The sequence below is a fragment of the Pantherophis guttatus genome, chromosome 4 (genome assembly GCF_059756535.1).
Source record: "Pantherophis guttatus breed Tessera chromosome 4, ASM5975653v1, whole genome shotgun sequence".
NCBI classification, from domain to species: Eukaryota; Metazoa; Chordata; class Lepidosauria; order Squamata; family Colubridae; genus Pantherophis; species Pantherophis guttatus.
The window spans coordinates 54,381,816-54,399,058 of NC_142066.1; the positions used below are offsets into that span (position 1 = coordinate 54,381,816).

The 17,243-nt window shown below is 40.5% G+C and overlaps 1 protein-coding gene across 1 annotated transcript; it reads right to left on the reverse strand.

Annotated features, from left to right (window-relative positions):
- Nucleotides 1-2,775: 2,775 nt before the first annotated feature.
- Nucleotides 2,776-16,256, reverse strand: ASB16 (ankyrin repeat and SOCS box containing 16). Its single transcript, XM_034415931.2, has 5 exons — nucleotides 15,866-16,256; nucleotides 14,027-14,294; nucleotides 10,105-10,597; nucleotides 9,435-9,548; nucleotides 2,776-3,212 (listed from the first exon to the last, which is right to left on the reverse strand). Exons 1-5 carry the CDS (start codon nucleotides 16,179-16,181, stop codon nucleotides 3,027-3,029), a joined length of 1,377 nt encoding a protein of 458 aa, XP_034271822.2. The 5' UTR covers nucleotides 16,182-16,256; the 3' UTR covers nucleotides 2,776-3,026.
- Between the last annotated feature and the right edge of the window lie 987 nt (nucleotides 16,257-17,243).

Here is a 17,243-nt window from a genome sequence, read left to right on the forward strand (position 1 = left end):
AAGAGCTGCCTCCTGCCTTCCATAATCTCCAAAGTTCCTCCCCCATCTAATCATAGCTTTCTCCTGCCTTCCACGATCTCCAAAGTCCTTCCCCCATGGAATCATAGCTTTCTCCTGCCTTCCACGATCTCCAAAGTTCCTCCCCCATCAAATCGTAGCTTTCTCCTGCCTTCCACGATCTCCAAAGTTCCTCCCCCATCGAATCGTAGCTTTCTCCTGCCTTCCACGATCTCCAAAGTTCCTCCCCCATCGAATCCTAGCTTTCTCCTGCCTTCCACGATCTCCAAAGTTCCTCCCCCATCGAATCAGCTTTCTCCTGCCTTCCACGATCTCCAAAGTTCCTCCCCCATCGAATCATAGCTTTCTCCTGCCTTCCACGATCTCCAAAGTTCCTCCCCCATCGAATCATAGCTTTCTCCTGCCTTCCACGATCTCCAAAGTTCCTCCCCCATTGAATCATAGCTTTCTTCTGCCTTCCACGATCTCCAAAGTTCCTCCCCCATTGCCTTCCAGTACTCCTCAAATCTTTGCAGTTTTTCCCCCCATCGCGTGTTAGCTTTCTCCTGCTTTCCTGCCACCGAGAGGCATCTGCAGAGGGTAGAACCTGCAGAGATCGGGGAACACTCTGCCTCCGTGCATGCGTGGCAGAGACCGGAAGACCAGCTGGCTGATGGGAGGTGCGCGCATGTGCGGTGGATCTGGGCTGGGGCAACGGCTGGCGTGCCAGCAGAAAGGGCTCTGCATGCCACCTGTGGCACGCGTGCCATAGGTTCGCCATCACGGGCCTATGGGGTCAAAGCCGCCCTGGGGGGGGGGCGAAGGAAGGAGAGGTGCTTCATTGATGAGGAAATCACAATTCCTTCGTTAGGTCCAAAGAAAGGTCTCCCAAATGGCAGCAAGTCACAAACTGTGACAACTGGGACAATAAGATTTGTGATGGAGCGGTTCATGGACAGAGCATTGAAACTGGGTGAAACAACTTCCAAGTTTTATTCTAGAGACCTAACCCAAGTAAAAGAATTATGAAAAATAATCTCCAAACGTTAAGGAAGTAGTGATTGGATACATAGAGAAAGAGAAAGATTAAAGACCCAGATGTGAAAAAAATATCTAATAGAAACTTTAAAATATAGAAAGCCTGGAAAAGATTTAACATATTTTAAAAAGTGATTAGTGGGAGAAACTTTTTTAAAAATTATTTCTAATCCCCGGATTGGTTGACAATCAGCTGTTGTTTTACCCATGCTGTTTAATGGATTTGGAGCAAATCTTCTGGAGGAGGAAGATTACTGCAGCATGGGAAAGTGATAATTGTTTAAGATACACAAAGAAAAGGAATGAAAGTAAATAAAACTGGAAGGCCACTTGACCTTAATTCTATTTCAGTAGGTGACTTAGATGTTTGGAAATAACTTGAGCTTTTGAAGATCTTTAAGACAAATTGAATTGCAAATAACTAAAACCCTATTGAAATTGTTTACTGGAAGGTGGATTTGAAAGACTTGAGGGAACTTGGTGGGCCATAAAGAATCTTATAATTACAATGAGCATATTAAGGTTAGAAGTTGGAAGACTAATGTTTAATATTATTGTTAGCACTGTGTAAAAAATATATTGACCCAGTCAATACACTGTCCACAAAATATGTTGTTAAAGGAAAACTACAAATAAAACATGTATAATTAAAAAAAAGAATATTGCTAGTCTTGCACGATCTTGCAAACTTCAATTACTTTTTTTGTTTTTGTTCTCCAAAGCAATTGTTTCATTACATAGTGCACTGAAGATGTTACCTAATCAGGTAAGGAAAACAAGATTAGAGAGCACCAAGAACTCCACAGTTCAACCTAGTTCCACATATATTTTCATTTATTGACACAATAGAATAGTACTTTTTATTTCAGATTCCAGCCCAAAGATTTAATATCTTCATCTTGATCCTCATATAGCTTGCATCATTCTCTTAACATGTCCTCAGCATACAGACATCATTCCCGGGAATTGACCCCTATTTAGTATTTTCAGCCTTTACCTTGATAAAGATAGCAATTACGAATGAATGCGAATATACCCGTCCCAGGATAATGTTGCAGGATCTAATCTGGGTTGGTCACTAGGATCAGAGATTTTGTCTTCTGAGTTTTCAGACTTCTGCTGGATTCCATCTTCAGGGAATATCTCTCTAGACTAGAAAGAAGTTCCCTGAAGATGAGTCTGGAAGACAAAACCTCTGATCCTGGTTACCGACCGACTGGATCCTGCAAGATAGCAATTACAGGTAGGACCACTCTCACTATTGCCAATGTTTTAATTTGTTGCTGCCAAATCAGCTGATGACCATCCCTCTCCATCCCACCTCATCCCCGGGAAATCTAATCTACAGGTCACCAATAATTGTCACTATAATTACTATCAGATCCTTAACCAAATAGAAAAATATGCCCAGTGATATTAATCTCTCTATGCGTCTATCCTCATCATTTACATTCTTAAATAAAGATTATAATCAAAGCCAAGCAAACTAAATCAGGATCAATATTAATATATGTGAATACCCACCCTTTATTTAGATGGACAGAATACAGTAATTAGCTGATTGGTGAGAATCCTTCATGCCAGAAATACGATAATATGCACATATTCTCATTGTGCAGATGGAACTTCAGTATGCAAGAAAATAATTTCCAGCCTGAATCAATCGGACATGCATGTGTCAGTCTCTTAACAGGACTCACTCTTGCATTACAGTCAAAATTTCTTTTCATATTTTTCTGCTTTTTCTTCTGGAAGGAGTTCTGCTTTACATTGAAAGTGATACATCTAAGTCATATTTATCTCTAATTACTATGACTGCATATCATCCAAGAGCAATAGTTGACATGGAGGTACAAGAATTACGGTTATTAACATAGCTAAAATGTTTGCTTTTTGCAGTTTAATCATAATTTTAGTGGCAATACTAGTATTTCATTACAGGAGGATAGAATCATATTAAATTACTAATTGCTCTCTATTTTGCCCTCATCTTATTTGAGATAACCCTTCAATGGGAGAAATAAATATTCATGCAAAGCAGAAGGCAGTTTCAATTGAGAAATGCCATTATGGCAACGGATCCCTAAATGCCTTCGAATAGCACAACGAGCTAAATGTTGCAGTGGGCGAGGTTGATTCACCAGGAAAAGAGCTGAATCATAGAACATTTGATGCTCCTGTAAAGACATAAAGTTAAATGTGGGTTTTGTTCATACATGGCACTTCAATAGGAAAGCATCAAGAGGCAGACATGTTATACAGAAATTATTATAAAAGTTCCCTGCAAAGAAAAAAATCTCATATTCTGCAACAGACTACACACCCCATGGAACAATGTTCAAAGTTCTCTGGTTCAAGTATTTTAGGGACACACATGATTATATGTTTCTAAATGTATGGTGGTACTGTATTACATAGAGCAGTGTTGGCAAACCTTTTCGGCACCTAGTGCTGAAACGAGAATGTGTACAAGCACGCATGCCAAAAACCAGAAGAGTAGCCGCCAGGTGCGAATGCGTGCACCTGCTCTTCTGGTTTCCGGCATGCGCATGTGCACTGACCAGCTGGTCTGCCAGTTTCTGGTGCGCATGAGTATGTGAAGACCAGCTGCCACTGCGCATGTGCACACCAGAAACCAGAAGTGCAGCCGTCCAGCGCACACGCACATACTGGGAAGGAGATCTTCCAGTTTCCAGCGTGCACATGAGCACCGGAAGGCCAGCTGGCCGGTGCGCATGCACACGCTGGAAACTGGAAGAACAGCCACCTGGTGCATGCATGCCCTCCGGGTGGCTGCTCTTCCAGTTTCCGGCACTCCCCAGCATGTGAAGACCAGCTGCCTGGCCTGCCGGAATCCAGAGGAGCAACGGGTGATGGCTCACATGCCCAGAGAGATGGTGGCTCTGCATGCCACTTCCAGCACGTGTGCCATAGGTTCGCCATAATGGACATAGAGTTTCCAGATTCTAAACCACTCTCCATGTTCTAAGCTGTATCTATTACACTGTTTGTATCAAGACAGTCAAGATTGTTAAATATCTATCTCAAAAGCTGTGCACTTTGATCCACTACTATTTTTCTAACATTTATTGTTCAGTTTTGACATAACTTCCAGATTTCTCTATTTTATTGGTAAAGCAGTTCATGATATAATATCTGTTAATGTTCTGATATCACAGTTCAACCAGCCAGCTAAACTTAGATCCTTTTAGACATTCTACTTTATATTTCAAGAGTATATATAATTTGTGAAATTAAATCCCCACACATAGAACTAGTTGTCAAAGACCTTACTTAGAACCATGTTATGGGAAACAATCTAATGATGGAGTATGACTTTATTTATTTAAAAAAAAACAGTAAAAGCCATGACATTCAATTTTAAAAATAAATCCCAAATCCATGGCTGGACAATACCTTTATTAGGATCAACTAGACTTGAGTAATTTAAAAGGGTGTTTTAACTTTTGATTTTTCCAGAATTCTGTTTATTTTAAATTGAGAATCCCTGTACTCAGAGTACTCTCATCAATGAAAAGTTCTAGACTTACCAATACTTTTTTTTACTACATAGAAATCTCTCTCCCACCCTGCAATATTTCTCCAGAGTTAACCAGAACATACCATTATGTGATTCTTCGTTTACACTACATGATCAAGCTATGTTCAATGATACACAATATAAGAATATAATTTGATCATTACAGGAGAAATAATGTTATGAGAGCATACAGTTGACTTTCAAACAATGTGATGGGAGCCCAAATTAAACAAGTAATTTTGGGGTTTTAATGGGAACAGGGAGATTGTAGAGGGCATAGAAAATGGCCTTGAGAGATAGGAGAAAGAGCCCTTACTTAGTGAGAACTCGTTTACTGAGTGAGTGGTCAGATGGTAATAAAAATGTGGGCAGGGTATGGTTACTTCAAAGGCTTTCTGGGAAGCAATTCTAGTATATACTCTCCAATTGTAAAAACTAATTCTTGTAAAGATATGATTACTTGAATCAAAGCTATGACTTGAAGTCAGACTGAATATATGACTATTTACTTCTCTTTTAGAAAAAAAGGAAAAAGATACCCAAAAAACTGTCAAATTTCTCAGCTAGCATTTCCCCATCTTGCTCCATACACTGTTGTACAAGTCCAGATCTCACTCAGCAAGAAAAAGCCAAAGGGCAACATTATGGTAGAAGACTATGACATATAAGTAATGGTGAACAAAAAAAAAAAATACTGTTACTGGAAGGGGAGGAGCTTCGCAGCATTACCAGGAGCTCTCCGTTCCTGTGCTGGCTTGTCCCTGTTTGTGGGCTCTGAAAGGAGCCAAAGCTGCTCTATAGGGGTGGCGAAGGTAATGGGCGCTCTGAGAGGTCGCAGGAGAGATTGCAACTCTCCTGTGGAACCCTGGGGCTTTTTTCCCTCTATGCCATGACGAGGAGAAGAGGCAGTCTAAGATGGCTGCCACAAAACTGGGACACCTGATAACCATCTAAGCACAGCGCAGGAGCGGACTTTGGTGAACAGTGTGTGAACTGGGTGAGAAGAATTCTTTTTATTCAAATTTTAACCCCAAAAGAATATCCAGGAAAAGAGAGACTCACAACTATTTTTAAAAGTAGCAGCGACTTAGCACTTTGAGAAAACTTTAAGATTGAAATTGAAGTAATAAGAATTAAAGGGGAACAGGCAGAAAAATAGTTAAAATACAGAAAATTGGACTTTTAAATTGGATAGCCACTGGTCTGGATAGGCATTTTGAAATGCTGGAATTATCTACTTAAAAAACAACACTATTTTTATATTGTAAAATTATAGAAAAACTGGTTAATATTGAAATCCAATCTAAGAGTGCCACCCTCTGATGAAAGGAAGAACAACACACTCCCAAAATCTTGGAAATATTTGATTACTGGGGATTTAAGTGTGGTAACAAGAAAGATATTATCATTAAAATGACCCCTGAAGATTACAATACGAAACTGAATTTATAGAGGGACCTAAGGAGATTCTGGAAAACTTATGGGACTATCCAGAGGAACAGGTTGATCAACTTTGGGATACAAAGAACTAAGAATATTGAATTTTTTGAGAAGTGACTATAGGTTTGAATATATGGTCTTTGGATTATTGGATAAAAGAGGGACACAATAAAATCTAACGAGATGCTTCATCAAGGAGAAAGGAGTGGAATTTGGGAAGAGATGGCATCAGCAATTCAAAGTACAAGGGAGGCACTGATAAGACATTTTAAGGAAATTATGAACCAATAGAGAGCATGGATGGAATGCCGGGAAATATAACATAAAGGACAATGAGTGATCAAGACGCCCAGGAAGAGGAGGAGATAACTGAAAGAGTAGATTAAAAAATTGAACACACAAAACAAATGAAACAAGATGACAATGAGGAGATAATAACAAAAATAATAAGGATTGATGACATAAACCAAGAGGAGAATATTCCAAGGGAATTAAAAAAGGAACCAGAAAATCAGGAAGATTCTTATGGGAGAGAGATAGGGGCAAGAGTAGATATTTTTGGAAACTAGTCAACGGAGAAGGGCAGAGAAGGGAGAAATGTTTAAAATGAGTTGCCAAGATGTGGAAGCAGACAGAAATAAAGAACCAAGAGAGGAATATGGGAGGCAAACTAAGAAATGAACAATTAAAGCTTTAAAGGACTTTGTTCAGTATCTGCATGATAAAATCACTCAGATTCGGGAAGGCCTGGTCTCTGACTGGGTAGGTACAGACGGGATGATGGAGGCCGGTCTTGAGAATGTCATTTGGGAGGAGTTCGACCCTGTTGCTCCCGAGGACGTAGACAGGATACTGGGGCGGCTGAACACGACCACATGTTTATTGGACCCGTGTCCCTCCTGGTTGGTGCTGGCCTCCCGGGAGGTTACGCGAGGCTGGCTCCAGGGGATTATCAACGCTTCCTTGGGTGAGGGTGTCTTGCTACCCACCTTGAAAGAGGCGGTGGTGAGGCCCCTCCTCAAGAAGCCCGCTCTGGATCCGGCTGTTTTGGCTAACTACCATCCGGTCCCCAAACTTCCCTTTGTGGCGAAGGTTGTTGAGAGTGTGGTGGCGCAACAGCTTCCTGGGTACCTGGATGAAGCTGTTTATCTGGATCCGCTCCAGTCTGGCTTCAGGCCTGGGCACAGCATGGAAACGGCATTGGTCGCGTTGGTGGATGATCTCTGGAGGGCTCAGGATAGGGGTTGTTCCTCTATCCTGGTCCTGTTAGATCTCTCAGCGGCTTTTGATACCATCGACCATGGTATCATGCTGCGCCGGTTGGAGGGGTTGGGAGTGGGGGGCACCGTTCTGCGGTGGTTCTCCTCCTATCTCTCCGACCGGACGCAGTCGGTATTGGCAGGGGGGTAGAGGTCGACCCCGAGGCGCCTTATTTGTGGGGTGCCGCAAGGGTCGGTCCTCTCGCCCCTTCTGTTCAACATTTATGTGAAGCCGCTGGGCGAGATCATCCGTGGCTTTGGGGTGCAGTTCCATCAGTACGCTGACGATACTCAGCTGTACATCACCACCCCAGGCCATCCCAACGATGCCCTTGAAGTGATGTCCCGGTGCCTGGAGGCCGTGCGGATCTGGATGGGGAGTAACAGGCTTTGACTCAACCCTTCCAAGACCGAGTGGCTGTGGCTTCCGGCGTCCCGATATAGCCAGCTGGTGCCATCGCTGGCTATTGGGGGTGAGACATTGGCCCCCATGGAGAGGGCTCGCAACTTGGGCGTCCTCCTGGATGCACGGCTGTCTTTAGAAGAGCATGTGACGGCCGTGGCCAGGGGGGCTTTTCATCAGGTTCGCCTGATTCGCCAGTTGCGTCCCTTTCTGTATCGGGACTCCTTACGCACAGTCACTCAGGCACTCGTCACTTCGCACCTGGACTACTGCAATGCTCTCTACATGGGGCTCCCCTTGAGGAGCACCCGGAGGCTCCAACTGGTGCAGAATGTGGCCACGCGGGAGATTGTGGGAGCGAGGGGGCGCTCCCATGTGATGCCTCTCCTGTGTGAGCTGCATTGGCTTCTGGTGGTCTTCCAGATGTGCTTCAAGGTATTGGTTACCACCTTTAAAGCACTCCATGGCATTGGACCTGGGTATTTGCGGGACCGCCTTCTGCCGCCGATAGCTTCCCACCGGCCACTACGCTCCCACAGAGAGGGACTCCTCAGGGTGCCGTCAGCCAGGCAGTGTCGGCTGGCGACCCCCAGGGGGAGGGCCTTCTCTGTGGCAGCACCTGCCCTCTGGAACGACCTGCCCCTGGAGACACGTATGATACCAGATCTCCGGGCTTTTCGCCGTGCCCTAAAAACTTTTCTTTTTCACCAAGCAGGGCTGGCGTAAACCCCCCTCCCCCTTTTTGAGATGTTAGATTTTTAATTGTCTATGGGTTTTAGTCGGGATTTTAAATTTAGGCCAAAGTTATGTAATTCTTTTAACAAATTTTAAATTTTGTATTGGGATGTTTTTATTTTGGCTGTGCACTGCCCTGAGTCCAGTAGGAGAAGGGTGGTATACAAATTTAATAAAATAAATAAATAAAATAAATAAAGCGGGTAAGAGATGATGGTTAGAAAGGGAATATGTTTAAATACAGTAGTGCAGGGGTGGGCAAATATGGCCCCTTTATGACCTGTGGACTTAACTCCCAGAATTCCTTAGCCAGCTTGGCTGTCTCAGGAATTCTGGAAGCTGAAGTCCACAGGTTGTAAAAGAGCTACAGTTGCCCACCACTGCAGTAGTGGCATAATCAAAGTTAGAATAGGGACGGAAACTAGAGAGAGGGGGATTAATAGAATACACATTCTTATATAATAAGGAGAAGTAATAAGAGGGGAAATTAGAATTTGAATGACAGTATTATTAAGTATACTTAAATAATATGGCGACTGGCATAAAAATAATATATTGAACTGATTATTTGTATTAAAATGTATGACATGCAGAATATGGTGATTGACATAAAAATAACATTTGAAATATTGAAAAACTAAATAATGAAGTTATACGTTGAACAAGCAAATAATGGAAGATTTTAATTTAACAAATGTATTATTATTAGAATTATATAAGCTTGCTAAATGTAATAAATATGATTATTAATATTCTATTTGTATTAATAGATATGACACTTAGAATAGGGTGGCATAAAAATGACACATTGAAATATTGAATAACAAAATAAAGATTATAATTTAATAAAAATATGTATATTATTATTAGAATTATATAAGCTTGTTAAATGAAACAAATATGATTAATACTATTTTATTTGTATCAGAATGTATGACACTCAGGTGTCACACTGTTCACACATTGATATGTTTGTAAAAAATAAAAAATAAAAAACTTGGAAGAAAATACTGTTACTTACTTGCCACATTTCAGTGGATACAGATCCCACCCATGAATCACAGGACACTACTCGGTCATAAGAATTCAGAATTATTTCCATAGATCGAGGTGATGAGGCACAAAATTTTAGCATCTAAATGCAGAAGCATTAAGAGAAACAGCAAAAGACTATAAAAAGCATGAATATTTTAGAAGGGAAAAGGAATGTTTTCAACCCAAATCCTGATATTCTCACAGCACCTATAGGAAGCACAATCTGAGAGAAATATCAAAAACAGTATTGTGTCAGTTTTCATTCAGGAGATGGTTTCTATTTTTAAGGCTGGTGTGGACTTTGAAGAGAAAAAATGGCTACAGGATTGGCTCTACCATTTACATAGAGTGAAACAAGTACCTCTCATTGTAAAAGCTTTAGGTAGTGCTATACATTCCTCTTAGATGTCTAATAGGATAGAGCCTGTTCGGCATCCTCTACCTTCTATATGTGAAATTGAAACCCCAAATCTCTTGTCCTTGTACAGGAAGGAAACTGTCCCGAGTTGGCCATACATTTTAAAAACTTACAAACATTATTCCTTACATATATTATTGTCATATAATATTATCCAATCCAAAAATTAGTCAACAGTTTCAAGAAATGATCACCCATCGCATCAAGAAATCACTAGAATTGAAGGCACCATTCTTACCTTAGGATTAATAGAGGCAGCACCATGGTTGAGCAATATGATTATAACTTTTTCACGCTCTTCCTCCAAGTAATCTTCCACTGCTTGCAAAGCACAGTCCATAGGAGTATTGCCAGCACAATTACTAATATTGACTTCTGCCCCATGCTGTAGCAGGAGCTCCACAATACCAATGTGACAATTGCTGCAGGCATTGTGCAATGGAGTATGGTTCTTTCGGCCAGCGATCTGGACATTGGCCCCACCATCGAGAAGTTGCTTTACCACTTGGTAGTAACGGCCAGCCTTCTCAGGTCTATCTGCATTGGCACAAGCAGTGTTGAGAGCCGTCTCTCCTTCCTGATTTCTATGAGCAATATTTGCTCCATAGCAAAGATAGAGTTTGACATGATCCTCTAAACCATGCCTGCTAGCCACATGCAATGGGGAAGCATGACCATCTCTTGATTTCTGGTTTACTAGAGCTCCATATTCCAGTAGTAGCTGAGCACATCTGAAAGGCACAGAGTTGCATTAAGGAATTTTGCAATTGCCCTACAATCCATTGCTATTTAATCTTACATTCTGTTAGCTTTTAAATATATTTTAAAATATTACAGAAATAGATGTGGTGCACAAAGCTAAATGCCCCCATGTTAAGCACTCTTGCACTACTTGTAATTACATATGGTTTCATTCCACTATATCCAGTTACTCTCTTTGCAGATCTGTTAAACACAGCTTTCAATTATTTCTTTTATGAGGTAAACCATGTAAACAAATAAGTCAAAGTTTATTAAAATTTAATTCTGAATTAAGCATTCAAACTGAAAGCATTCACATTAATAATCAAAGTGGGCAAACTAGTCCCTTAATTACAAAGTGCACTTCACTGCAGTTTAAAAAAGAATGTCATTCATGGACAATTGGATAGGGCTGAAGGCAGAAGCTATTTAACAGAAAATGTAAAACAAACACTTCTGCATTAACTCATATCTATATACTACTAAAACTGATATCTGCCTGATTGTTTGTAACCTTAAATTTGGTGAAACGGTGTGTCATATGGCAACAATTTCTAAGTCAACATACCTCAAATGAGGCTTCTTTGAGTGAGGGTGTCTTTCCCGCCACCCTGAAAGAAGCGGTGGTGAGGCCCCTCCTCAAGAAGCCCTCCCTGGACCCGTCTGTGTTAGCAAATTATCATCCTGTCTCCAACCTTCGCTTTGTTGCGAAGGTTGTTGAGAGTGTGGTTGCACGACAGCTGCCTCAGTACCTGGATGAATCGACTTATCTAGATCCGTTCCAGTCGGGCTTCAGGCCCAGGTATAGCACAGAGACGGCATTGGTCGCATTGGTTGATGATCTCTGGAGGGCTCGGGACAGGGGTTGCTCCTCTGTCCTGGTCCTATTAGACCTCTCAGCGGCTTTTGATACCATCGACCATGGTATCATGCTGCACCGGTTGGAAGGGTTGGGGGTGGGGGGCACTGTTTTACGGTGGTTCTCCTTTCTCTCCGACCGGTCGCAGTCTGTGTTGACAGGGGGGCAGAGGTCGACCCCGAGGCCCCTTGTATGTGGGGTGCCGCAAGGATCGGTCCTCTCGCCCCTTCTGTTCAACATTTATGTGAAGCCTCTGGGTGAGATCATCCGTGGTTTTGGGGTGAAGTACCATCAGTACGCTGACGATACTCAGCTGTACATCACCACCCCAGGCCATCCCAATGATGCCCTTGAAGTGATGTCCCGGTGCCTGGAGGCCGTACGGATCTGGATGGGGAGGAACAGACTCAGGCTCAACCCATCCAAGACCGAGTGGCTGTGGTTTCCAACGTCCCGATACAGTCAGTTGGCGCCATCTCTGACTATTGGGGGCGAGTCGTTGGCCCCCACAGATGGGGTTCGCAACTTTATTTTATTTTATTTTATTTTGAATTTGTATACCGCCCTTCTCCCTGGGTGTCCTCCTGGATTCACGGTTGTCTTTAGAACAGCATGTGGCGGCCGTGGCCAGGACTTTTTATCAGGTTCGCCTGATTCGCCAGTTGCGTCCCTTTCTGGATCGGGACTCGTTACGCACGGTCACTCACGCCCTTGTCACCTCACGCCTGGACTATTGCAATGCTCTCTACATGGGGCTCCCCTTGAGGAGCACCCGGAGGCTCCAACTGGTCCAGAATGCAGCCACGCGGGTGCTGACGGGAGCGATGTGGTGCTCCCATGTGACCCCCCTCCTGCGCGAGCTGCACTGGCTCCCAGTGGTCTTCCGGGTGCGCTTCAAGGTTTTGGTTACACCTTTAGAGCGCTCCATGGCTCAGGACCAGGGTACTTACGAGACCGCCTTCTGCCACCAGTAGCCTCTCACCGACCAATTCGCTCCCATAGAGGGGGGCTCCTCAGGGTGCCGTCGGCCAAACAATGTTGACTGGCAACCCCCAGAGGGAGAGCCTTCTCTGTGGGGGCACCTGCCATCTGGAACGAGCTCCCCCTGGAGATACGGAGGATCCAAGACTTACGCATCTTCCGCCGCGCCCTAAAAACGTTTTTATTCCAACAGGCTGGTTTGCCCTAACTCTCCCTTTTAAATTGGGTTTTAAATGTTTTTAGATAAATTGGATGTCTTAAATTTGTTTTTTGAGCCTAAATTATTTAATCTGTTTTTAATAGTTTTTTAATTTTTGTATGTCTTTGTATTTTATCTTGGCTGTTCACCGCCCTGAGTCCTTCGGGAGTAGGGCGGTATACAAATATGAAAAAAAAAAAAATGGCCTAATTTACAGAATGTGTTAAAATCCAGGACCCATAATTCTTGTGGGATTGAAATTTGGCAAAGTTGCTGCTTTAGTGCTATTTAGGTCATAAAAAGTGATTACATGACTCTGGGACACTATCATATGAGCCAGTTTCCCAAGCACCCAAATTTTGATCATATAACCACAGGGATAGTAACAAATCTAAGTATGAAAAATGGTCATAAATCACCCTTTTTCAATACCATTGTAACTTTGAAGTGTCACTAAATGAATGGTGATAAATTGAGAATTACCTATACTTTAAAGGGAAAGATATGGAATGCATATGTGAACAGGAACAAGATTGGTTGTTATTTGGAATATTGTGTTTGGAGCTTGTCTTCTGAGAAGGAGAAATTATCTCTCTCTCATGTTAAACTTGGGTTTTGTTTTCTTTAGAACAAGATATGGGGATCATTTTATGCCTTTTTAAGTGGGATTTTGTTACAATTGAGAGCTAAGGTGTAAACTGTAGAGTTTTATATACTTAATGTTAAAATCTTAAAAACTCTTTTCAGATGTTTTGCTGATAATTGGATTGAAGAAGACATTACTTATTTGATTTGCCAATTGTTAAGAAATGGATTAGGGGATGAAGAGTCTATATTTGTTAGATAAGAGGTGGTGAAGAGATCATGGAATTGTTTATACTTGCCATAATGATGGTGGGAAGTCCCTTTCTTATGAGAAGGATTTTTTTATCTTTTTTCTTGCATTTTTCCTCTTTTTTTCTATTCTAGTTATTCAAAACTTTTAATAAAATTGTTTTTTTAAAAAGGAAGTTGGTCCACTCCCATTGCTTTTCTACCCACCTGCAGTTATTCTGTTTCTTGATTTAGATAAGGAAGTATCTATGAAACAATGGGTCATGGGTTGTATAGTTCAGGTAATAAAATATAAAAGGTTTCTATATGCCCTTCTATCACATTGAAGACACAGATTTTCATAGGAATGGTCTGCCTTCAAAAAGTAATTAATGTGCTTCTTACATGTCTTACCCCAAGAGAGTAATTTAACATCAAAGAATAATTCTTCTACTTGAAGAACCTTTTTTTCTATTTTATAAAATATGCCACTACTTTCCTATTAACCTATCTTTAATCTTCCTTCAAGCCATTACACCCACAATTCTTTCAACTTCCCAGACATACGGCAAAGTTTCCTGAGTGGTGCACAAATGCAATGGGGCCAGCCCTTCTTCTGAAAGAATATTAGCATTAGCACCATAACGTAGGAGCAGACGAGTACATTCTTCATGGTGGTTGGCACAGCTATCATGCAAAGCAGCTTTCCCACCAATAACTGCATTGACATCTGCCCCTTTCAAGAGCAGATGTTTCATACACTCTTGATAGCCCCTGGCAGCTGTTATTCGTAATGGAGACGTGTGCTTCTTTTGAGCAGTCAACACCCACATCCCTGTAAAACCAACAAAGACAAAGATAATTGATTGGGCAAAAGCTTCCTGTATCAAAACATGGCAAAATATATTGTCAGAATATAGAGCTTCAATTATCTAATTACGATAGTTGGCACTAAACTGAGGATATTTTTTCCCTGTAGTACATTCATTTCAGCTAATTCTGTTGAGGGACATCAGCTGAAGACTATTTTACATACAAGTTGTTCTTTATTCAGAATTCACTTATTTTAGAACATACACGAAGAACTTTCAGAAAGATGGAATATAAATTAAGGAACAATAAAGCTAATAGTTATGATAATAAAACTAAATACCAGTATTCACAATCCTCACACCACAAAACCACCCCCAGAAGCTTACACATTAATGCAAATAACTCAAACTTGTGGATTTCTAAGAAATATTAGTGCCTCAAATACTAAAAATATAAAAGCTGGTCTAGGTAGAAGTTTGGCCTGACTCAATTTCATTATACAGTCTGAGAAAATACTATGGTGTTTTAGGCTTAACTTGAGCACTAGAATGAAAATACAGAGGAAGATTAAAAGATGCAAAACATAAAAACAACTAACTACAGCCTTCTATAGTCTTCTGCTTTAATGGTACATTTCCTTACACAATTTTTTTTAAAAAGAGGATGATATATGGCTGGGTGGGGAGAAGAAAAAAAAGAAATGTTATATTTAAAATATTTTGCTTTTCACCCAATTCCTGATTATAGTTTTAATGACAGTCATTAGTGAAATAGCTTCAAATATATAATCAAAACAGATACAGAGTTAGGGATAAACTTAGATCTTACCTCAGAAATAGAAACTAAAGACTCTAAAGCCAAAACGACATTGAAAACTATTGTTATAAAAGAACATGTTAGAGAAATCTAAACCTAAAGAAGAATAACAACTTACAGCAACATATTAAATTTTTATTCTGCCCACTTCCCAGTGACTCTGGGTGGTCAATTCTAGGAAACCTTGTTACTATTAATTCAGTCTTAGAATATCTATGGTATGTTGCAATGTTTATAAATGATATCACTTTACATACAATTCTAATTTCATCTGTTTTACTTTCTTATCAGACTTTCAGATAAGAATTAAAATAGATGCTATGAATATATTTATTTTTCTCTATTTTTATTGCAAGGTTTAAAAGATGTTTACAATTCAAGCAAAGCTTATATACTACTAATTGAAAAGATAACAGTATTGTACAGGTATTCCTTCCTTCCTATTACCTTAGAGAAAATAGTTTGTTAAAAAAATTAATGACCAAAAACATGGGAAGCTTAAACATGGAAGTGGATGACTGAAAACATAAATAAGGTAGGAAAGTATGGTAAAAGGCTCTCTGGGAAATAAACTTGTCTGGGCCTCTACTCAAAGTTGCCTTTTCCCCCCAGCTAAAATAATTAACATATATTCCTTCCACTTCATTTCTTATGGAATTAAAGTTCATATATTACAAGCCTTTGTTCCACAATACAAACAGTGAATGTTTGTCTAAAACTTGAAGAAAAATGACCAACATTACTTGTTTTCTTTCTGCACGAGATTACCCATCTTACCCTGATCAGCTGACCACTCTAGCTCTTCCACCTGGGTCTCCACAATCAAGTTGGAAGTGATTTTATCTTTAAAAATGCTTTGGATCCTTGGAAAGTCTCCTGTGTAAAGGGCATTGTGAAGAGCAGGATCCCGACAATATTCAAGATGTCTGGTGGGCTTGGGTAGAGAAAGGAGGCTCCTGGCAGTTGGATGATACTTCTGGCTGGCCCACTGGCGAGATGCAGCCCTCTGCCGTTCTTCCCATTCCAGCTTTTCTCGTTGCAAGCGCAAGGAGCGCAGAGTGGAAGAGGTGAACACAAAAGTTTCCTTTGACATTCTTCTAAGCAAGAAAGGAATCCGGAGTTTTCTACACAGTAGCCCAACTCATCAACCCCAAATCATTTATGAAAACAGCTGATACTTCCAATTTTCAAAAGCTACTATTATGACAAGGTCTCACTGACAAGCACATCTGCGTACTTATTACCCAGGGTTATAAATAGAATTGAGTAGTCATCATAGAAGCAGTGTCATCTTTCTTTTTAGAACTGAGCAAAAAGAAGAACATCAGTTCTCAAATTAAATTAGAAAATCAACATGTGCCACCTAACAACAAAACTATAATGAAAATATAAGATGATAAAAACAAGAACAGATAATATTTGAACCTAAACAAAATTACTTATATATTTAATCTCAGCCATATATATGAAAATTGCTTAAGGTGGCAAAGAAAAGGAACTTGACTTTTAAATGCTGTTTCAAAGTATCAGCCAAATTGAGAATAAATTAATTACTGTTGATTGTCTATATAATAAGAATGCAAGAAATAAAAGTTTGCAAGTCTACTATAGATAGCCATAGATGCACATAAAGTCATAAAATAGTAGAAAATGTTTCCCTAAGAAAATGCAGATGAGCAGAATTAAGCAAATAAAGAACAAGGCTGTAAAGTGTATTGGGTCTCTTCCAGGTACAAGGAATATTTTTCAATACGACCCTTTAAAGAAATTCTTTTTTTCTCATTCTATTGCACTTGAAAACTATGATTCAAAATAGCAATTCTTTTCTCAAATAATAAGAATTCAGTCTGGAGCACATCTGTGAATAATATTTCAAGACAGCAGGGCATGATTTCTCTACAACTCAAGAATGAGCTACAGAGCAATACAACTGAAGTTCTACGTATGGGCTAGTTACAGTAAAACTGCCTTCCATGAAATTCAGATTTTTCTCACTTACTAAGAGCAATCTCTGCATGAAAGTTGTGGACGCAGGATGTTTCATACATAAAAGAATATGCTATTGCATTGTCCAATACCACTTTCTCTATGTTGTCCTCAACTTTAAGAAATTATAATTTTGAAACTAATTGAAAACGCACATTTTATGCACCTC